Genomic DNA, 24,043 nt, shown 5'->3' with positions numbered 1-24,043 from the left:
GCTAAAAGCAAACATACCTAAATCTGATTTTATTTGCTCATATTTTTGACAAGTTTGAAATACAGCATCAAATTCAAATCCAAGCTAACTTCAGGGGTGTTCCAAATTAGTCCTGATTACAGATTAAAAAATATGACTTCACAGTTTTAGAAAAGAACTATTTATTTCCTTTTTTGCATAATTTTATTTATTTTCTTAAGTTTAACTAAAAAAAAACCCCTCATACATACAATGCCATCATATTTGCTATCTAGGAGTCAGCATACAAGACAGATATATGATATTTAGTTCTTTTAAAGATTGGTTGTGATCTACATGAAACCAATTTGGAGCTCTCTATATAAGCAGCACTTCAATTACAAAACCACTGTAATTTCAATCATGATTTAGCTCTAAGCAGTAAGGAGAACTGGAAGGATAAAGACCCTGTGTGTGTAACATCCTTAAGGACCTTTTGCATACGGATTTACATGTGAGCAAGTGCACTTAGAGCTATGGGTGCTCTGAATGTACTCACAGTAAAATTCAGCTATGATTTCACAGATCACAGCTGAGAATATTAGGTGTCTCCACTTTGTTTGTTAATTGGGACAGATTCCTGCTGTCTACCACTTGTGTCATTATGAATACTGAAGCTGCAAGAAGCTAATGATTATCATCCTACATTTCCTGCTAACTGAAGAGCATGCATATGCTGAGGAGTGAAAATGAAATCTTCTGCAGTGATTATTAATTGTGCAGTTTGTGTTTCAATGATGAAGATTTTTTTGTAAAGAAGTTTTGAAATTTTGAAAAGTATACAAGATCATAGAAATGGTACAAAAATAGTAGGGAGGAAGAAGCCAGGGCAGATTAGTTCTTGTTGCATCATTATATACTTTACATGCATCTATGCATAAGCTGAGCACTCCTTATTCTTTATAATAACTTTTATTAGAAACAACATTTTTCTATACTCACCATGATAGCATGCAATTTATCCCCATGAAATTTCCCACTCTTATTTCAAATTAGGTATTTAGGAGGGAAACAGGGAGGACACACACCTCTGCCCCAACATCTCCTTGCAACAAAACCTACTGGGTTTCATGAGACAGAGCTGGTGCAGCTCAGAGGTAGGGCTGTCTGAACCCTGAACAAATACACTTGCAGAAAAAATATACACCGAATGTAATAAATTTTCAATTTTTAGTGTTACCTTGTAAGAGATTTCAAAATTTTCACCACCCCAGATTTGAAGACCTGGATCATAGAGACCCAGTTCAAAGAAGAAATCACGTTCAATGGCAAACAATCCACCAGCCATTGCAGGCGACCTGAAACAGGAAGACAGTGTAACCTCTGCTGCTAAAAGGACAAGATAACATTTGTGGAAAGCATAAATTAAGGAAGCAATTCACTGATAATATATAATAAAGATTAGATAAATGGCAATACACAAAAAAATCATAAAGCTTTGTCATCAGCTTCCATGATTCTCTGAAATGACATCTGTATAATTTGTACTGCAGTCACAAGTTTTATTATGTGAATTTTGGTTGGAATTGTCCCTCCAACCAGCCAGTTGGAGGCCCAGGGTTTTTTTTTGTTTGGCTGGTTTTTTTGATTGGTTGGTTGTTTTTTGTTTTTGAAAAGGTAAGATTCAGTGTGGCAAGACATTTCTGTCTTGAAAGTCACGCAAGTTTTTGAGATAACAGGTCAGACTGCATAGCAGACTTAAAACTTATGCTCTGAGGAGCTTCCACACTGAAACTTGCACTAGGGACACAGGTTTTCTAGCAAAATGATACCTTTCTATCTTCTTCCTCTTTTTTTTTTTTTTTCTGTCACTGCCTTATGAGGCACTTTTCCCTATCCCCAGTGAAATTTTAAGAGGGCTTGAATCAAGCTGTATATTTTGGTTACTGATTTTGTGTTGATTTTTTGCTGTTGTTGCTGGTTGTTGGTTTTTGTTTTCCTTTTTTGTTTGGATTGTTTTGTTTTGTTTAAATGGCTTTGCAGTAAATCCCTTCCATTATGGCAGGGTTCAATTATCAAGTTTTAATGTGTCAAAAAAGACACTGTGGTTTGAATTAGAACATTTTTGCAAAATGGCTTTAACCAAAATTCCTTGGTTGCTTGCTCACACTGAAATAGAGAGTAGTATATGTTAAGCCATTTCCAGTGCACATACCAAGTATTTTTCACCTGGGGATCAATATAGAAACCCTAATGCATAAAAGTTGAGCTACCCCACTAAGTTGGTAATTAAAAAAAACAAACAAAAAAAAAATGGTAAGGAAAAAGTCAATTTTTGCTTACATTAGATGATCTGCAGCACTGAAAGAAGGAGAACCTGAGCCTGGATCACTCTGGTGAGCCAAGTAAAACACAAGTGAAATACTCCTTCATGACAAAATTATTGAGATGGGCGATTTTTAGCATTATTTGGTCTCTTAATTCCATTAGATTTTTAACTTAATGGAGCTCCTTTTAACAGCAATGATTATGTATTTCCCTTCTGCACATGAATGCCTGGAGGAGAAACGCCTAGGAAAAAGTAACCTGCAGGGTTAACTACCTCCCCATAGCAGGGAAAGAACAGGGCAATAACAAAACCAGAGCTGCTGGGTCTATCAGATGAATTAAGCTTAATCACTATAAGTTCAGCTGCTCTTCCAATCACTTGGTCAGATGCTGAATTACTCCTAAATATACCTTTGGACTTTGCTGCTCAGAGGGCAGGGAGCCAAGGAGCCCATGGGGGAGGAGCAGGCTGCGGAGCTCAGCCCTGGGGCTTTCCTGCATGTTTGGCTTTCCTCAGCACCATAAAGACTTGGCAAGCACAGAGGCCTCAGGTGCTGCAGCTTCAGTCTTGGCCTCCAACATGCTGTCAAGTGTGTTAAAGAACACAGTAAAATCTGCATAAGCTCGGTAGTTTATTTTATAGGAAATGAAAAGGTAAGCACAGTATTACTGAAACAGGGATTCTGTCCCAGGGCAATTCTCATGTTGCAAAAAGTTTGTTTCTGTGCTCTTGAGGGTTATTTTGGTTTTGTTTTTTTTTCTATTTAAACGCAGCAATCCTGGCTATCGTTTCAGCAAGACTTTTACTTGGTCTTACTCGCCTTGGTATTACTGCAACAGCATACAGCCTGCACCTAAACAGATGCAGGGAATGTCTCTTTTAAAAAGAAGCATTGCAACTTTGAAAGTACTATTTAAAATAAATTCATCTTTTAAACCATTCCAAGGGCATGTGTTCTGTGTTTCTGTGAATGGTTTAAAGGATTTTAAGACCTGTTTGGACAGTAAACACAGAACACAACAGCAATGTTTGAAATAGTTTATCCCCTTCTAAGCAAATATTAAAGTTCCAATGTGGACAGCCTTGTCAAAAAATGGAATTATTTATGCTGTATACAAAACAGATCAAAGCTTCATAACTTCCTTGCATGTGTTGCCATTTTAGCAGAGAATAATCATGGGTGAGGATAAGGGAATTACCAACACCAGTTCTTACAATGTTTAAATCATATATACAAGCAATAGAAATCATTAGATTCTGAAGATGTGAGGATTGCTTTCAAATGTAGTAACACAGTTAAGTGTGAAGGGGAAAGTAGTAAAAAATAGCAGAACCACAGTCTCCTAGACTTGAAAAGCTATACAGAAACTCTAGTTTCCAAGCTATGGTTTCTAGCCAGTTTCTGTTTGCTGGGAAGAAAACATAGACCCCTGCAAACCATAGGAAAAAAGTGGGACTTTCACAAAAGTTACTGAAAATTTCACAGAAAATAAGGTGGTGGTTTGTGTTTGGTTTTTTTTGTTGTCGTTGTTGGTGTGTTTGTTTGTTTTTTCATGTTACATATATTAAATTGAAATCCCCAAACACTCTAAGACCTTAGAAGATACCTAGCCAAGACTCCTCTTAAACAGTATGCTTCTTTGTCAGATGTAATCTACTTTGAAGCAAGTGGGAGGAATATAACAAAAGGGATTTTTTTTTTTTTTTTTTTTTTTTACACACATGTGTAATCCACAAGCTGTATGCATGCATCAAGCCATGAGAGCAGGCTACAGATTTTATGCATTACTGGCTACTATAAATACTCCAAGCATGCTTGTTACTTTAAATCAAATGGTTAAATAAGGACTGTTGTTTCCACCACTACTTTTAAAATATATCATAGCTAAATAAAATTTTCCCCAGAAACAAAGTCATACTATGTCTTACTTTTCCAAACAAAACTCAGTTATTCAAATGTGCATCCTATTAACCACACAAGAGCAGGAATGGAGAAGAAACACAAGCTAGCAGAAGTATTTTGAGCAAGTGGTCAGTTGTGGCAAAGAGATCAGAGTAAACAAAGCAGCTGGTATGGTTAGAAACATGAAGATTTTCAGGCTAGAAGTACATGCAAGTTTTAGTGGATCAATATTGACTCCAGAAAAAAAGGAACGGGTAAGTGATTTAGTGATTACCGATAAGGTTCGGTTTTTGTCTTTCTGCTTTCCTTCTCTTGCTTGGTCAAGGGAACCCTCTTCCATAGCATACTCCAATCCCACGCTCCTCTAGCAAACCCATCTTCATCACCACCCCCTTGGGGCACAATCCTATAAGTGTTGCCATCTATGACATCTATAAGCGGCACAGTGCATGTGGTTCTGCCGGGTGGCGGATGGTGGCAGGGAAGATGTGGTTATGTGCAAGGACCCGTGTGGCACGTGTGCACCGACCGTAGATTGTGGGAAAAGAGGGAGGAGGGGGGGAGAGGGAAAAACGAAAGGATTTAGACAATTGTTACGATTCACAGTATGTAAACAGCTTTCTTTACCGATAAGGCTCAGTTTTATGTTTGCGTTTGGACTTTTCCTTGTGGTTTAACGGAATTCGTTTCCATAGCAAACTCCAGTCCCAGGCCCCTCTGGCAAAACCATCTTCATCCCCACCTTGCTGTGGCTCAATGGAATAATCATTCCCATCTATGTAATCTATTAGAGGTACAGTACATGTAGTTCTGAAATATTTATAGAAGGGAAAGAAAGAGCAAAATACAATTTCAGAAAAGTAATCTGTCTCATCTGAAATTTACACCAATATGAAGCTTACAGAGCAGTTTATGTGAAAAGTCACTTGTAAACATATTATTAAAAATGAAGCCTCAGAAATAAAAATAAATAGTCCTTTACATTATTTTAAGAGGTTCTGAAGGCAGAATAGTTAGGTCTGAAATGCTAATACATCATTTATCAGTACTTTTTCCTTTACGTCTGCTTTTTGACATCGATCTTCTAACACAGCACTGCAGGAGCAATAGAGGAGCCTTTAGAGGGCTAGGATTCCCACAGTATTATTATGTCCCATAATTTCTATTCATACCAAATCTTAGCTGTCAACTACTATGATAAGGTCTTAGCTTTTATTAGTGCAAACATGGACTTTCACTATTCTGTCCTATTCAATTGCTCTGCAAATCAAACGTCTCAGGATAAGAAAAAACATTACTGGTGCTCTTCTAACAGCAACCTTGAGAAGAATTTTTCCTGTTTGAGTTGCAGTATGTTCCTCACTGTGACTGATCACATACAATATTCACCAAGGAAAAGACATTATCGTGTTACTCTTCCCAAGTTTTCCAAATGAGTTTCCTGGTGACCAAACTTGGAGCATTATCATATTTTTAAATGAAATCCTATGCAATAGAAAAAATGGGGGGGCGGGGGGGAAAGAGGGGAGAGGCAAGAAATGCTAATGCTCCTTTTAGAGGCAGAAGCAGCACAATACTGAACTCAGGATACCAGGGCTTGGAAGAAGGCTGCTGAGGCTTGCCCTCTGGCACCACACACCTCAGCTCCACTGGTCCTCCCCCTGCAGGTGATGCTGGAGGATGCGTCTAAAAGCTGCCGGTTCTTACCGGCCCTTCTCATTTAGGAGACTAACACACATTCAGTGGAAGCACAAAAGCACTTCCATCTTCTCTTTAAAATCCTGGCCCAAATTTAGTCTTGATACCATTACAGCCTTTAAAACACACAAAACCCACATCATCAGGAGAAGTTCTGGTAGCATGACAGGTTGACAAATAGCTTTTAGTTATTTTATGAGATTAAAGAGTTCAAATAAACACACGGCTTCCTAAACACAAATACTGCCTGACCACACAAGCTACGTGTGCCAACAGCATTTCAACAGCTGGAAGAAAGTAAGCCCCTGGCGACCTCTCTCCTCTGTCACCCCCTGCAGATCCCACGCACGCTGTGCAGGCATTTCCACCACCAGCTCCGAGCAAGTGCCTGGGCTTGTGGCAAAGGCAGGCTCAAACCCTGGCCTTGGCTCCATAGAGACAACACTCCAATGAGCTTCAGAGGAAAAAAGAACATATAGCTAGACCAAAGAAGAGAAAATTATAAAACTCTTGGCATCAGAGGGGCTTTAAATCCCTATGAAATCAAAACATTTACTGCTTCTTTTCCTCTACCAACTATCACATTTTTGTTAAGCAATTTTACCTAATCAGGCTCCTTATTCAGCCAGAACAGAAGATTTTTATAAACAGTCTGTCAGACCACTGCAAAGAACAAGAGTTGCCTTATATTTAATCTACATTATGCAAAATACTCAGTATGTCTAACAAAATAAACTATCTTGAGATTTATTTGCCCCTTTTTCTTCCTTTTTGCATAGCTTTATGCTGTGTAATAATAAAATCATCATACAGCAAATACTGATATGGTTTGATATCAATATATATGGATATAGATATAGAACATATTGACATTAGTTAGAAAAGCAAAGATTACTACTGTGACTTTTTCCTCTTAACAGGCCAAACACTGGAAATAACAGGAGAACATTACCTGTCCTTAGATATAGGAGCTATAAGTGGCGCATACCAATTAATTCCCACCTCACAATGGGCATCCAGATAAACCAAAACCTTCAAAAGAAAAAAAAAAAAAAGGAATCAAGCAAACAGTGATTTATATTTCTGTTTGACAACAATGACAATAATTAATTAAGCTTATGTACATTGGAAGCTTAATTTTACTCATTTAATGTTTTAAAAACAGTATCAATAATACAACATCACATTTCCACACATCTATTTGAACATAGAATCACCACCACCTCTCTCCCTGAAAAAGAAAAACAACTACAGACTTGTGTGTGAACTGGCTTCTACCTGTCCAAGTTTAGCCTTCTGGGCTCCAATGCTTCTAGCTTGGATTAAACCTTCTCTCCTCTCATTTCGAAATACTTTTACAAGGCCATTCCATTGCTTAATATAGTCATCCAGCCTCTCTTTTAAGTGTGCTATCAAAGAAAAAAGAAAAAAATTATTTTGGTGAGGTTTAGTCATTGACAGTTTTGTACTATTAATACAACCCAAGTCCAACTCTACTTAAAAGTACCTACAGACTATCTAATGAACTACCCACTCACAAATGCTAAGCCTGCAAAGACCAAGATGTGAAGCTATTTGACTTAATGGCACAGGTTTGCTTCTAGCACATCTGAAGAACAAGTAGCTAAAGTGGCTGGCCACACCACAGATGAGCTGGTTGGACAATTCCCAGTTACTTCAATGTATATCACAGTGGCTTTGCATTTCTACCAGACAGAGAAGTTTATATACTTCAGCACACAGTCTTCTTTCCTCAGAGAATATAATGTGTACATTCAAAGGCACCCCTTTTCTGTTAAGTATTCCTCTCACTTTCTGCCTCACAAAATGTGCTCTCAGTCTTTTAAATCTGGAAACCTGAGAAAGAAACCCACCATATTAAAATTACTGCTGCCCCTCATCTAGATGTGTTTCCCTTGTCTAGATGTGTTTCCCTTGGTGCTGCGGTGCTCTTATGCCAATCTTCTAATGAAATTAATTAACAATTAGAGGGCCAGAATTTCAGTGAACAAGTTGTAGCTCATCACACTGATGAGACAGGAAACTGTTAGCCAGATGGACTTGCTCAGTAAAGGGATGAGTAACCGCATAAAAAGTCAAGATGGGAGTTATGCTCATATAGTTACAGAGTTGGATCTGCACATTGGTCTTCACCAAACTAATCTGGAAACAGCACTCTTACCACACAGCTTGAAATAAGTATCCTGGTGTCACACAGTATTTTTGCACAGATGATTCTGATGAGAAAACTCACAAAGGCAGAAGGGCTGGCACTCAGGCACTTGCTGTTTGAGACTACACAGATTTAACTACCGGCATTCATTTATAATCTATTTTTACACCGAAAGTCTCAAAAAAATTGCCTACAGCTTCACTTTCTCTCAGGCAGGAAGCAATATAAGCCACCTAGGCTGAGGCATCCATCCACTGGTTTGCACCAGCTGAGCACCATGCTGCTAGATGCCATGCCTGCCTTGATCTAACAGGAGAGGGGATGGGCAGAGGTGGAAGGAGAAGGATGGCAGAGATGGAAGGAGAAGGATGTCCCTTTCAGCAGCAACAACCCATCAGGCTGCTTCAAGCAGCAATATTTTCCACACCACGAATGAAAGTGAATGAAGCCTGGAGCTTGCTGCAACTTATGTTTCAGTATGTTTTATACTCTTGCCAAGAGTAATAAAAAAATTCTAGTTTAAACAAAAGCTACATACAAATAATTGAAATGGAAATAGTGTTTTTTGGAAGTGAAGTTTCCAAACTTTAACATTCAGCAATTCTACCAAAGAACAATCTTCTGAAGCCATTCTCTTTACATACTATTATTATTCCTCCTTTTCAACTTTATAAAAGAATTTCTCAACTAATAGTTTTACACATCCTCTTCTCCATTCCCCACACACATTTACAACTTATTTTGTTAATCCTTGTGTGATATAGGTTTTTATAGGATAAAATCAACAAGAGTTATGAGGTCATATTTAAGTGGTACTGGAAGAATCTTTATACCACACCATAATTTGTTCTGTAAATTCCAAGCACATATTACAGAAGGACTGTCAGGAATGTTTTAAAGATTTAAAACCTGAAGATATTTCCAGTTCTCCTGGCTATAGAAGCCAAATGTTTTAGCTATCAAATGCTCAGCTATGTAAGGCTCAGAGGGAGCTGTAAAAACCTGTCATATTGATTGTGTAAAGCTTTTCTACAGTACAAGTCTCAGGGCTTTGCAGTCCATTATCTGAAACTTTGCCAGGGTTAGCAGCAAGTCCGATTTCCCACAGGACACCTGAATTTTCCCTCCTTCCCATACTGCAAAGCCTGTATGACAGTAGTGAATAAAATGCTGATACTTCTGCAGTTAGAAAGGCTCTTTGGCCAGTGTTATATTTTGCTCATGTAGAATGTGTATTTATGATATCTGTCAACAGTCTTACAGCATACTGGGTTTTGTTTAAAAATGTGTATTTTACTCTTCAAAATATTATAACCAACAATCTGGTCTTCCCTTGTTGGTATTCTTCTCTCATCTAAGTGTATGACTAAAGCATGCATCAATGTTTTCTAAAAATACATCCTTTCTCCAAAAGATCTTAGGCATTGCAGATTACAAACGAGGGGAGGAAGAGGAAAACAGTTTTTTTTTCTCTCAACTCATGGCTGCCAGTTTAAGATGCAGAAAAATGGTATCAGAAGACCTCCCAAAAGCAGCTACTTTCAAGTCCCCTGTATTGTAATACTATTAATGTGAGGTTCTCAGCTCTAACACAAGTACTGATTGATGCTTCAGCTTCCTGACTACAAGTGCTGTTAAACAAGTTTATACTGTTTATTGTTAAATACCGTTACCTGTCCGTGCTCATTACCTCCCCTTTGGTTACCTTATGCTGCATATGTGGGAAACACGGATAGTGATACAGGAAAAAGTAAGGAAACAAAAAAGGTTGACAAAGTCCTTAAATAATACTGGGAACACCAGTATTTACTGTGCAGTCATTACCTCTACAGGTGCACAGGCTAAAAAAAAAAACAACTGCACCAGATGAAATACTGACCTCTGTTTCAGAAAGAAATAAAATCTGGTACTTAAAAAGTAGTTTTTGAAGACCCATATGCACAACCCTAATTGTAGGGAGCTTCTGAAAATCTGATGTTACAAATTCTCATTGTCCTTCCAGAACAGCTGTACCCTCCACACAGCTAGAACTCACAGCAAAACAAGCTGTTTCTATCAAGAAAAACAAGAAAAAAAAGGGGGACAACTGCTCCCTAACCCCATGCAGCAGGATGACTACACTGACACTGCAGTAGAAACTGCAGCAACGTTTCTTGAACTCTAACATGCAGTAATACAGAGGTCTCCATTGAAAATACCAGAACTAGCATCATCCCATTAGCTTGGTGTCATCTTGTTACTGTTCCCTTTGTCATCTGACAAAAAGAAACACGCCTGAGCATACCTCAGCCCATCTCTCCACACAGTCAAACCCTGCTGTTTGCAGAAGAGATTAAAGAAGGAAGGGAGGGTGTCCTTCTGCAAAAAGACTGCTCCCAACAGACTTTATACAAAGAACTGTAACGAAAAGTACCTTTTCCAAGCATTGCAACTGTTCCTCCCTGTAGGGCATGACATACATAAGCTTCTGTTTAGCTGTAACTCCCTTCTGATGAAAGAGGATTTCTCATAAAAAAGGACAGACAGGGCTCTTTATGAGCCAGCCTTTGGAAGTGTTTGCAAATGCTATGCTCCATTTTAATTTCATATCACTGGAGAAGGCAGAAGCTAAGAAATATGGACAGTTACATTGTGTGTTAACAAACGTCTCCCCATTCCAGCATCTTTGTCTCCCAGCACTGGTCTCAAGGAGTGTAAGACACTCACTCTTTGCTGTGTGGAAAGGCAGATACGAAGTGTGCAGTCTAAAAGAGGGTGGAGAAGAAGAAAATCCCATATCTGTGTTGTCAGCACTGCTTTTTTTCTGGCTGAAAAAGCAAAAGGCCACCAGCAGCTCTGCTGTGATTAGACGTGTTTGTGTTTTGCAGCTCTCCTAACACTGGAGATCTCTTCAGGCAGCTTGGCACACTTTGCAGCCCATACTAGTTTATGCTTCTCTCTGGGGAGAAAGAAGTGGAACAGGATCCTACTCGGCCATTTTTCATCTAGAATGCGATTTGAATTACTGAAATTAAGTTAATTGTATTTACCAAGTAGTAGCCTAAAGCAGTTTGAAGAATTACTATAGTGAAACAGTAGAGTTGTAGCAAGGTGTTCAGAGCCATTCATTCCAGTCTGTGCTTGTTTTCAGTCACTCATGCATGGAAAAATTGCATCTTGAGCTTGTTTTACTCAGTCTTCTGATTTAAGGAAGTTATTTGGGAAAATGTTGTACCTGCAACCATTCATGTAGAAGCAGGAAGCAGAAGTAAAGTCATGTATTAAAAAAAAAATAGTGTGTTTATTTAACAATTGGTTTATGTTAGAAAACTGTGGTACAAGTTGTTATGCCAGACAAACTCATTCCACAAATCACATAGACGTAACTATATGTATAACAGCCACAACTCATGGGAAACCCAAGTACCAAGTGTCTTCATTAGTAAAAAGTATGGTAGTTTTTCTAGAGACCATCAGCATCATAGTGATTTTATACTGCTAACTCAGTCCTTGAATAGCTATGAAGGAAAACTGTGATCCCAGCTCAGGAAAAAACACATCTCCTGACTCAATTATTAAAATTATATCCCTTATGAGAGAAGATATTCTTGGTTAAAGCATGTGTACACGTAAGCCAGATTCTCAAAAGCTGTAAAATTATACAGGAGACTATAATGTAATAGTCAGTATCTTTATTAAACTAAGTCAGATGTAGTCAAGTTTACAGTACAGGTAACTTTTCCTCTCCTGTAAAAACAAACAAAAAGTGATACCTACCTACAGGTATGGTGTAAAAATTAACATACAATAACTATTTTTAATAGTGATTTATACTAAAAAAAGGCAACTACAACTATACGATGAGCTCAGTTTTACAATTTATAGTGGGTATACCCACAGAAAACCATGAGGTCAGAACTGTGAGAAGCCCAGACCACTTGGATAAAACCAGGTAGTTTCAGAACAGAATCTGCTTTCCAAGCCACTACAAAATCTATCTATTTTATACAAGATTTAATATAATTTTATTATATCTCAGAGGAGAGTAATGTGAACATATCCTATGCTGCTGACCAGTTCAAACTTGCCTGTGATGCTAAAAGTCATCATCCTCTGACAGGATACCATCATCCCACACACTCAAAGCCAGGTTTTTATTTATGCATGTACTTTTTTTCTCTCTAAACTTCTGTTTAAGAACTATGAGGCAAGAAAATCTTGCTGAGTGTGCAGTATTTGTGCACTACATTGAAATTTGTTTCAAGTTTAAAACCACAGATATCTTCCATATCAATCATCTTATCCCTCACATAGTACTTTCAGCTTTCCTCTGTACTCAGCCTTGACTTGTATTAACGCTGAAGGTATCTCCATTAAAAGCAGAAAGTCAGTCCATAAGAATAACACAGAAGTACATACACCCTGACTATAAACCAGGACCAGAATGTGAATTACAAAGGAAGAGGAAAATCTGTTGACTTATGAAAATGTTGACATGAAAGACTCAAAGAAAGGCAGAAATTGAAATATTTAAATTCTTAAAAGCCCCTCCCCTAAATAAGAAACAAACACCTTAACGTGATCTTTAATTAAAAAAGGATGTTGGATATTAAAAATGTAATGAAAATTAAGCAGAATAATTCAATAGCCATAGATATATGTTTATTAAATTCCAAGAATAAAGAAAGAAATTCTTCCTAAGAGGCTTAAGTCATTCGATACTCTTAAAACTACTTGTTTGTACTAGAGCTAGGAAAGGCATTAGCTATCCCAGCTTCCTACTGTATACTACTGCACAACTGTGGTAGAGAGCTGGCCACTAATCTCAAGTTTCAAATATCTGGATACATACAAAGGATTGCAAATGCTTATGAAAGCAGTTTACTGGAAAACAGCTTCCGCTTCACTGAAAACTGAGAGGACTGTGAAGAAGCAACTTACTTTTCCTGCAGAGTCAACTCAATCCTTGGCAGGTAACAAAAGAAAACTACTGGAAGGGGAAAAAAAATAATAAAGGTTTTCTTTTCTACGGTTGTGTAAATATTCCAAATATACCTTTGTTGCTGAAATCGTCAATCAACACAATTTCTGCCAAGTATCTCCTTGGTGTTCTCTTAATGACACTGTGGACTGTTCTCATGAGTGTGGACCATCCTTCATTATGGAAGACAATGACAACGCTGGAGGTAAGCAGGTTTTCATCATAATGCCAGTATTTGCATCTGTAAAGAGATTTTATTTCATTAGATTTCACATTGTGATTTATACTGCCTTTGTGCAAATGAAATCTTTACTGATGGCCATCCTTCCTTTCCTCTTGGAAGTAGGATGCAGCTTGGGAATGAAGACCCCTGCCTCCACAGCTGCGTGCTTCTTTCTGTGTAGGTGAATGGCACTGCATGGACCTCCCCTGGAGACATCCCTACCACCACCATGCTGCTGAAAAGGCCCAAACTGGCTGCTAAGAGGACCTCAAGACATCAGATCTCATAATTCGGGATAGACTGTGCATTTGGCTTACCAACTGCATACCACAGAGTTGAGACAGTGCTGTTCTTATCTAAGTTTCTTTAAATCAAATTTATGCAGTAAAAAGATTGTCCATAAAGTATTTCTTTATACAGTCTACACGCAGAATCTGCATTGCTAACAAAGTTACAAACATTGTTGTGGCAAGGCAAAACTCATTAATTGCTGTCCTTTCATAGTAAAATAAATTTAAACATATTAAGAAAACTAGAAGTAAGCAGCGGCATGTGAAAAGCTCATGTCAGCAGCTCTGCATAAAGCTATCTCAATTTATAAACTTGTCAGAAAAGCATAGTTGCTTGGGGGAAAAATTGTAATCCCATGGCAGACTTGACAGTGATCTTTACTACTTATTATTCATGTCCAGGTGTAACAAATGTATTTAGAAAGGCAACACTTTATCAACCCCATTCAATTCTCTGCTCCCCTAGCTGAAATGCAAAGTCATGTATTTTTCACCAGATGTAAGAAGGTAACAGCTTTGGCCAAATTTGTGCTGTTGTACTTGTATTTTTGAACAAACACAAGTAAATATTAAAAAAAAAAAAAAAGCCAAGGACAAGTTTCCAACCTGCCCCAATTTCAATAGGCTCCTTCCTTGAAAGAAAGGAGGGGTGTGGGGGGAGCAAGAGAGGAGAGAAAACAAACAAAAAAATAGTGCAGAGAACTCAAAGGAATAAAGTAAAAAACTGAACAACTGTCAAGTTTTAGAAAAACACCAAGAATTTATAGGTAAATTAAAAATCTAATGCCTATATAAAATTTGACAATAAATGCTATCACAATATCAACTCAAATTTTGATTAAAATAAACAGTTTCTAACCCAACTAATACACTGAATAGATATTCAGGTAATAGGTTCAAGTATGTATCTGGCTATAATATACATCTTTCTAGTAGCCAACATGACAGATCATAATTGCATCAAGTGAATGTGGAAAACTAATCAACATCAGAAAGAGTGACACAAGAAATGCAGCTATTGCCTATATTCATTCTTATTAAATTTTTTCAGTTTAAGCATTTGTATCAGTGGGTTCAAGCTTGGTGAGCCATTAAAAGCACTCATTTAAAATATGTTGCATTTCAATTTCATTACGAATGTAACCATCTATAATGTCTTTTTTCTTGAGGCATTATAGATGATTTAGAAACATGTGATATGAATAATTCAACTCCACACTTTTCAATATTTACTAATTGTATTTATCAACAATAAAATTCATTTGCAAATGTAACATCCATTTCCTCAGCTTCATCCCTTAATGAGAATTTTCACAGTCTCCCTAATAACAACCAGCCCAGGTGTTTCCTTACCCCAAAGTTACCTGATCACTAGCCCCTTTGCCAACATTTATACAATGTTTGAAATTATACAACTCCTATTAATGAAACTAGAGGCATACTACTTCTGATTTCAATGGGTAAGACTACCTTTTTTCATCTTTCAGCAAGTCTCAAAGTTTCAAGTAGAGACTTTAAACCTATGGATGCACAAACTTCCAAAATTGTATTTTATTTCTCTATCAAAAATAAAAAGCCTAAAAATGCATGCAAACATTCCTGTTTGAAAAGAAATTACCCTAATAATTAGAACTCTCCAGAGTATTTAAAACTAAATTAAATTAAATGTGTAAACAACTCACATAATGGATCTATAGATTTTTAAGAAGCATTTCTTTGGTGAAGAAGGATGTATTTCATTTATTGTCAGAGAACTGCAACATGCATTTCTCACCCATCAGGAAAAACCCCAGTTAGAAACACACTATTAGGTTTAGTCCTATGGGAAAAGAAAATTACAAAATCAAAGCAGTCTATAACTAAATCTGATCTAATAAGGCATTTCTTCTCTTTGTCAAGCATGCTGTAAGCAACCTCTAGAACAGCACATTATCTATGGGTGTGGTTTACTAAAATCCTCCAGCTCAATTGCTTTTATGCCTGAGGTAGCTGCAGATGATCATATTTATAAGCTACCAACATACAAGTGCTCAGGTGATTGACTAAAATGTATGGTCCAAGCTACTGACGCTTTCCTTCCACAGATTTCTCTCAAAAGATTTCAGCTGATCACAGACTGCAGTACTTCCATTTGTAGCACAAGCATTTATGCTGTTGGCAACTTAGGTAGCCATATGCAGACATAATATGGATGTGCTACCTAGGTGAATTAAATCAGCTGTGTAAATGAAAAATGTTACATTGTGTGTTTAGTAAGACTATTAAGAGCACTGTGTTGTTTTACACACGTATTCACCTGGATTAATTCTGGTGATAGTTATGTTAAAATGGAGGTGTTATACATTCAAAATCAGCATGCCAGCTGAATGCCATTCAAGAACCCCATGTAAAAGGCCGTGGAAATTAATGGTGCCTTTTGCCTCCAAGCAGAAGGCAGTACCTGATGCAGGTTGCACTGTGCTGCTGACCTGTACCTCCAGCGGTTTAGCTAGGAAACTCTTTTTCTCTCCAGTTAAAAAGAAAGGCAGACTGCCTTTACAACAGAAACAGAGAAAACACTCCAAAAACCCACAAATATTTTGATTTCTTATTTCTCCCACTTCCTGCAGTGTAGGCAAGTCCTATTTAGGACCAAAATGGTGGCAAGCATAAAAGAGACAGTAAGTAACAACATAATTTTAACAGGCCAAACCTATTAAAAAACCTAAACCGAACAACACATCTGTGAGCAATTTGTAAGCATTTTTTGATCTGTATTTAATAAGTTTTAAAACATAAAACCAGAGGTCTAGACAGGCTTTTTTGCTACATATCCAACTTAATCTCCTCAAATCTGTCAGCACATTTTACTTTTTAAACTTGAAAAATCATGTGTTGCTAAATGTGCCATAAAAGCACTACATTTACACCTCTAGCAAAATCATACCTTTATTTTTTTCCAGAGGCTTTATTTCTCTTGTTGGACAGTCCACAGACTGACTCATCAAGCCCATAAACTCCAACAGACTGCAGCTAACTCCTATGCACAATTTCTCTCTCATCTTGCAGTGACAGTTAGAGGTTTGAAACATAACAGTCGTTTCAGATGCATGAAATTAATAAATATTTTAATCCCTGTAGCATTTTTTTTTCCAAGAAATGCGAATATTTCTAATGTATTTGAGTGACATGAATAAGGAGGCTCTGTTCCCAATTCCTTCACACACACAGGGAAGGAAAAGGGAAAGAGCCTTCCCTCAGTGGAGCAGCACTGACATCCAGTGGCTGGCAAACCGAATACCAAGAAGTCACAAACGCATTTTCCTTATGTTTGAAGCTCTATTTTACAGTACTAGTTTCCCTGTAAAATTTAGGCACTAGAAAAGGAAAAGAAAAAGCCTGAATTTCCACACTCATAATTCAATTAAACACATATGGGCATCCAGGCAAAATCTGCAGGCTATTGAGAACTAGCATGGGCTAGTATTCAAAGTACTAAAGGGTCTGTGGCAAAGAGGATTTAAATACATTTTATCCTCGAGTTTCATCCCTGTACAGTGCCCTTTCAGGTGTAGCCTACAGGCCAGATGTGGTGATCTGCTGTGAACCACATTACCAAACAAACTTACTTTAAAAAATTAATTTGAATTCTTATCACTATAGCTGAGAGGATGGCAAAGCACAGAAAATAGGCAGGAATGAGAAGGTAGCATCCTTAAACTAGTTTACTTCTAGATGCTTCACATCCCTTTTCCTAACCCCTGTAAAGAGTTATTTTATGAGGCAAGAAGAAGCAGGTGTGCACAGATACCTGTGAAGGTCTAGCAACACCCTCCCCAGGCTGTAAGGAAGTGACACCTTCAGATCAGCCCATGAATAGAAACTGTTCCCAAGTCAGCACTGGTATTACTGAGCAAAACCACAGACTGAGTCATCACTGGAGCAGGAAGAAATCTTCAAAGACACAGTAGTGATCTAATGGAGAAACAGGGTGAGTAACATTTCTCCTGACTAGTAGCGTGCATACTTAAGATGTGTATTCGTCCGACTCCATTCTCCCCCTCAGAAGGAACAGCAGTGTTGGAGACCACACCACACCAACGTCCCTGCCCCTAGATCACAAAATTTTGCATCAGCCACACCAGAAGAGCCCTTTCATGGGAAAGCCCTCTGCACAAGAAGTTGGACATCTGGGCTGAAGTGATCCTTGGCTTGAGGAAATTTTTTGCTCTTAGATCTTTGTGCCCTATTCACTCACTTGCTCTTACTGATGTTTTATTTAATGTTTAAAGTCGTACGAAATTTGTAAGTATATAAATTATCACCTATTAATAAATTGCTTTATAGTGCATGCATTTTTCTCACTCTTTGACCTGAAAGAGGTCAAAAGTAAGTTAGGAATTCTGTTTCTGATTTGTAGTTTCCTTTCCTATTTAGCCCTGTTCTTTTAAGGAGACAGTTGTTCAGCAGACAGCATGCTATCTATATACGATATATGTTTATATACATATATGACATAAATATATATATGTTTATATATGTACTAAATTCAGAGCTACTTGTTATTTTCAATCAATTTACTATGACTACTGCAGTAAACTGCATCTAACCCCTAGAGAGACAGGTGAGAGTTTCTACTACAAAATACATTTTGCTCATCTGTAGGGTTGACACCACCAAGGTCCAAGCTGGGACCAGCTGTTTGATGCCTCCAAGTTAGAGCCATCATAGCCTAAGTCTAGAGCAAACAGAAACAGATTACAGAAATGGGGGTTTCTTTGTTAAGATATGAGTAAGTAAATCTAGCATCAGTACCAGGTTTGTTAACTATGAAGAACTATGAAGCCTTACAGGATATTTTTATGAAACACCAACATAAGATTATAATAATCAACTTGCAAAACAGGGGTACTGGAAGAGAAGTGAACAGACAAGCCAAGGATAGTTTGATCAGCAGAGGGTTTTATTTTTTTTCCCCCCTTCAGCAAACAGCAGCAAAACCTCTACTATACACTACCAAACAGCTTCAAACCTCTGCTGAAACACCATTTCCTAATTTTACATTAGCTGCTAGCTTTGTCTGTTTCCATTCCTGGAGATGTCTGCAAGGCTATGTGACTAAATTTTGTTATTAGTGTCCCTGGAAGCACAAGTTACATCTCCTGCTATACTTCTGAAAGAGACATGCTCCCAATTCGGGGCAAGGTTTGTACTGAGAGCCAGCATCAGGGCTAATAGGAAAATTAAAGAAATAAACTTAATATTTTTAAAAAAGTTGAAGTAATAAACACCACACAGCAGGAGAGCTGGGGCAGCTAGAAGGCTAAAGCAAAATCCCTTCCTCTGGGGAGGGGAAGCCACCTTACAGAGAGATGGAGCCAAAGCCACCTCCTTTCTGGTTCAGAAGCAGTGCAGCATCTCTCACACATCTCCAGTCCTTCTGCAGCACCAGGGCATGCCAGGCACTACCACAGAGAGCAGAACAGGGCAAGCAGATCACTTGGCAGCAGTGCTGGACATCACCATGGGGGAGCTGTGCTGCACCCTCAGAAAACACTGATAAGAAGATACAACTCACTACATACAGAAATTCTCCTCGTTTCTCCACTGAGGTGGCCACTAGTTGAGGAAGTCACGGCTTAATATATCTGCTTACATACAGCTCAAAAGAGTGCAGGCTGTGCACAATTTTGGATTTATCAAACGCTGACAGGTTTCACCAAACAAGAGACTAGAAAGATGCTTGGGGCAGTGGGCTCAGTTCCATAGAAATACTTATTTCTATCATGCCTTGCTCATCAGATACTAAACCTTGAAGTTCCTCCCCATCTTTAGCTGGAATGGTTAACAGGGACATGACAGGGAATAAGAACTTAATTAAATTTTTTAGCTTCACATTCAGATTACAACTAATTTGACAGAATGCTTTCTCCATTTGTCCCAAAATTTCTAAGATGTAAGATGGCACCTGGAGTGCTACAGAAAGAGCTGCAAGGAACCTGTCAAGATTTTTCTCTGTCCAGTCCTCGGAGGTCAAAGTTTAAGGCAGAATTCAAATATAATCCCAATACTGTACCATTTATGTAAGATGACCTGTTCAGAGCTCAGCTTTCTCATTTCAGATGCACACACAGGTGCTTACAGGTAAGTAAATCAAACTACAGATAACACACCCAGTGGCTCTAGCAACTTTTGTACTCTCTAGCTGAATTCTCTGTTGAAAATTAAAATTTGAAATGCTAGCAGCCAACAAATAAAAGATACAGAAGATACATCTCTACTTCCATCTTCACTACTGTAACTTGAAATGTTAACTGTTGAGTGATGTTTCTGATTTTCCTGTAAGGCCAATGCCTGGAATTTTTATCATTCCTCACCACAAGGCGGTGCTCTGGCAATACATGGCTATAATTTTTTTTTTTTTTTTTTTTTTTTTTTTTTTTTTTTTTTTTAAATGGCATAAACATGCATTTTTTTTTAGTTCAGGCATCTTGCCAGAAGTAAGGCAACTGATAAGCTGCAGTGGAAAGGCAGGAGAGGCAGCCTTCCTTATTTGCTGTGACCACTGTAATTCATCTGATTCTCAACCTCAGCTCTCACCAAGACAAACAAAGACTTATGCACATACTATAAAATTAGTTTTCTTGGCTACAGAACAATTCCAGTGTACGAAGTGGCACTTGAATAAAAGATCTTCCCAAAGGTACTATATGAAATGAAACCAAGTCCCCAGTGCTCCATTTCCAGTGACACAGATATAAATGGTAATTACTGAAATCATTTTACATACAACGGTATCAAATACGTAATTTGCACAGTGCTATAATTAAGAAACTAATCACATTCCTGAAGAAAGCAGGCTCCACTCCAGAGCTTTTCTATTAAATCTCAAGATTGACTGGACAACTAAATTCTTAACGTAAGAGAACATATTAAGTTCATGTTATTTGCCCAGAGTGAAAAGACCATCCATTTCTAATAAGCAACCAAGATCCATCTGCTTCATTTAATACCCTAAGTGCTCACAACTAAAGATTTTGGTGTGTTTTCAACCCAAGTCCAGCACCAAAACACTTCTGTGCCATTTCATATTTTTAATAGCACTTGGAGCACTTAGACAAACCAAAGCGTCCAAACTGTCACCATCAAACTATGATTGGATAAAAGTATCTTTACTAACAATTCTGCTTTACTAACAATTCTGCTTTACTAACAATTCTGCTTTACTAACACACGGCTCTGCATAAGTATGTATTCTTAAGTAAATTCAGAAGTCTTTATTTCTGGCAAAAATTCCCTTCTCTGCTTGTGCTAAAAATTACCCTTCAAAACTACACGTATGTTTTTAAAAAAAGAATCAATTTTCTTTCCCTTTTGATTTGTTTTATAAAATGTCACGAGCTGCAAAAACAGTTATCTAAAAATACATTTCTGTACACAAGGAAAACTGTTCTCAAGCAAGGAAGAGTTACTTTTTCAGGTTTTTCAACAAAAGCTTACTACTAGTTGCTCTGTTGGAAAGCAAATTTAAAGTGACTCATGGCAACAGACACAAGAATTCATGTACAAATTTGTATAACCAAGGGGGCATGCACTGTAATAGCCATTAGAAAGGAAAAATCAAACTGAATAATCCACAGAAGGAAAAACACTTTAAAATATTTATTTTGCCATGATCAAACTGACAGATGTGTGTGGGAGATGCAGCTGAAACTCTGACTCATGCTGGTGAGCAGACAGCAGCTATCTTTTGTCATATTGCAGAAAAAAGAAATCCATTAAGAGATTAATTTATCTCATGCCATAAACATTCACAAAGAGTCACGATGCTTCCTTTCTCAGTCAAAATACTCAAGATCAAATTCCTGCAACATTTTTCAAAATGAAGCTGTCAAAAAAAATCTAGCTTAAACATAGTCATAAGACCCTCTGGGTCAGTAAGAATAATTTGTAAGAAAGTCTTCCATGGGCAGGATAACAGCAGCATATCAAGCCTGAGCAATGCATGTTGAGCACTGATTCTTTCTTACAGCCAACACAGTTAATTACCCTGGCACGAAATCTGATCAACAGTATGAACATCCCTGGCTTAAGGGCTCTATAGTAATATAAGTTAGGTAATAGGACAGATAGGGAGTTTCACAGAGCATCACTTACAATATATTTTCATTTTAAGCAAATGCTTCTTGACTTGAATTTTGACCCAAAGTCAATAAGAATAACACAAGCCCAGCACAATATGCCAATGGAAATTGTAGACTTGGATTGGAGTATTCTAGCATGAAAGTGAACTTCATAAAGGAAAGTCTACATTGCTCCTTAGTAGTTTTGAGATAAAAGAAACTACAAAGAGGCTACTGCAACTAATGCATTTGAGATACATATTTTTTTAGAAATGCTGAATACAGATTATTTGGGAGAACTTGCACTGCTTTGGTGTATTGTACAAACAGGTGCAGCTCTTGCACTAAGCCATACACCAGACAGCCTGGTTGAAATCTGTGAGATGGGAAGGGCATAAGGCTGGTTCTGCATGGTTCCATGTAGAACAATGACCTAAAAAGCAAAATGCAGTTTGACTGCCTCATCAGAAGGAGACCAACAATGACAAGATTTAACACTGGGATTTGCATTCATATTTTTTTAAGCATACTGAGACTATTATACAACACTTTCTGCTTAGATAGTCATGCAGTAGAACTAATGTCTTCCATGAGAATCTGAGAAAGAACATTTGCCATTGATTTGACCTGACAATTAACCACAGATTTCATGTAAATGGACTTCCAAGAGTGACAATCACTTCACTTAGGTCTCTATTTTAAATCTCTTGAATTGGAAGAGTGATTCTGCAGCAGATCTCTTCAGGCTTTTACTCACAGCTCCAAATGCCATAGCCCCTTTTGGCCAGCACCATGTGTGCTTTGCCATCCCTATCTTCAGCTTCACCATGGAAGTAATAACAGAGATTGGAAGAAGCAGAACAAAACATACCCTCAGTCACGGGACTGCAAGGACATGTATAATTTATTTCTGATTTGGTTTTTTTGTTTGGTTTTGTTTGTTTGGGTTTTTTCAACATGGAAAGAGAAAATAGATGGATTTACCAAACTTCCAGTAAGCGAGAAGAAACAAAAGAAGCAGATCTTCAGTGCCTGGATGAGAAAACAGAATAGAGCAGCATGTTTAGAATTCACCAGTACCTGGTGAAAGTTTTTGAACTGATTAACTTTATCCAGGAAGGATTGCCTGCTCTAAAACCAGAACCATATTACTAGATCTTAAATATACTGGGGATCTTCTAGCATGAAGACAAGGGGAAGCCATCAATACAGCTGCACAGAAGCAGGCCTTGGACAGCACCTGCAACATGTATGGAGGAATTTGCAGAGGGAAGCAAGGACAGGCAGGAGACTTCCACCACTTCAGGGTGCACACTAAATATAAACTGTGTTCCTGAGGGTACTGTTTTGGGGATCACTAGCTAGCGTTTCCAGAGAACAGCACATCAGAGCACCCACAACAGAAGCAGGACATTGTGAGTTCTCAGAGCAACGTGGAGCTCAGCTGAAGGATAAGCCTGTATAAGCCACGCTCTGATTGTAACCACTACTCACTGAAGTCCTAATGTCAAAAGAGAGGTGTCTGAATAACGCCTCCTTCTAAAAGGGGAACTATAAATAAGTAAGTTGGCTTACTGAAAAGATAAATTAAGGGTAAAATGATTTCAGGTAGCATGAAGCTTTTTCAAGGACACCGTATTAGAAGCTGAGAGACTTTATCATTAATAAAAAAAAGCCTAGACAGGAACAAGGGAAAGCCAGCAGGATTAAAAACCAGATGCTCTTAGCAGTGAGACAGACATTCGTTAAATGCACAGGGTGTTGTCCAAACAAGGAAAATGAAACAAGCACTAATTCGGGTAAACTGAGTGTAAATAATAAGCAAGATTGAAAAAAAAAAAATAAAATAGCTGCTATTATACTTCAGTAAGCTTTTTTTTTTTTTTTCCCTTTTTTAAAAAACACCACAAGTAGGATGCCTGTCAGAAAGTCTGCTGGGCTGATAGATAATAAAAATGAGAAGAAATGTAAATTAACTATTTCCGTTCAACTTTTAGCAGTGACCAATGGCAGGTGCCCAGGGAAGAGAACAAAAACGGCAAGCACACGGTCACACTTCCCACTGTATGCTCCTCTCCAGTTATCTAAAGCTCAGAGTACTTTGTAATTCAGATACCACAGATACCTGCACGATAGCTTATGGAGGATTCTTATGCCATGAATAGCCTGATTGCTTTTTTTTTTAAATAAACCCAGTGTTTTCAAAAGAATACAACATAAGTCAACAAACTACAGTGGAATGGCACAATTGCTGACACCAAGCTTGTTATCAAACAAACAGAAGGAGGAAAACATGACACCAGTTTTTAAAAAAGGACCTGGGGAGCTAAAGAATTGCAGACCATTAAGTCTGACTTCTGTCTTGAAAAGAAGCTGGTAATAAATGAAAAAACAAAATAATAAGCCA

General features: G+C 37.9%; 1 protein-coding gene across 3 annotated transcripts in view; it reads right to left on the bottom strand.

Moving 5' to 3' along the window:
- Positions 1–24,043, bottom strand: part of GALNT7 (polypeptide N-acetylgalactosaminyltransferase 7) — a 71,475-nt gene that overhangs the window by 10,740 nt on the left and 36,692 nt on the right. For 2 of the 3 annotated variants that reach the window (XM_071743181.1, XM_071743179.1), the window contains exons 3-7: positions 13,096–13,262; positions 7,167–7,297; positions 6,841–6,920; positions 4,465–4,647; positions 1,199–1,316 (exon numbers count right to left, since the gene is read on the bottom strand). In XM_071743181.1, coding sequence (XP_071599282.1) covers positions 1,199–1,316; positions 4,465–4,647; positions 6,841–6,920; positions 7,167–7,297; positions 13,096–13,262 — 679 coding nt within the window. Of the gene's footprint in view, positions 1–1,198; positions 1,317–4,464; positions 4,648–4,817; positions 5,001–6,840; positions 6,921–7,166; positions 7,298–13,095; positions 13,263–24,043 lie in introns of all 3 variants that reach the window. The other variant, XM_071743180.1, reaches the window with a different exon arrangement.

This window comes from Heliangelus exortis, chromosome 4 (genome assembly GCF_036169615.1).
Source record: "Heliangelus exortis chromosome 4, bHelExo1.hap1, whole genome shotgun sequence".
Lineage (NCBI taxonomy): Eukaryota > Metazoa > Chordata > Aves > Apodiformes > Trochilidae > Heliangelus > Heliangelus exortis.
The sequence above is the reverse complement of the archived record's forward strand: the minus strand, read 5'-3'. Positions and strand labels throughout refer to the sequence as shown.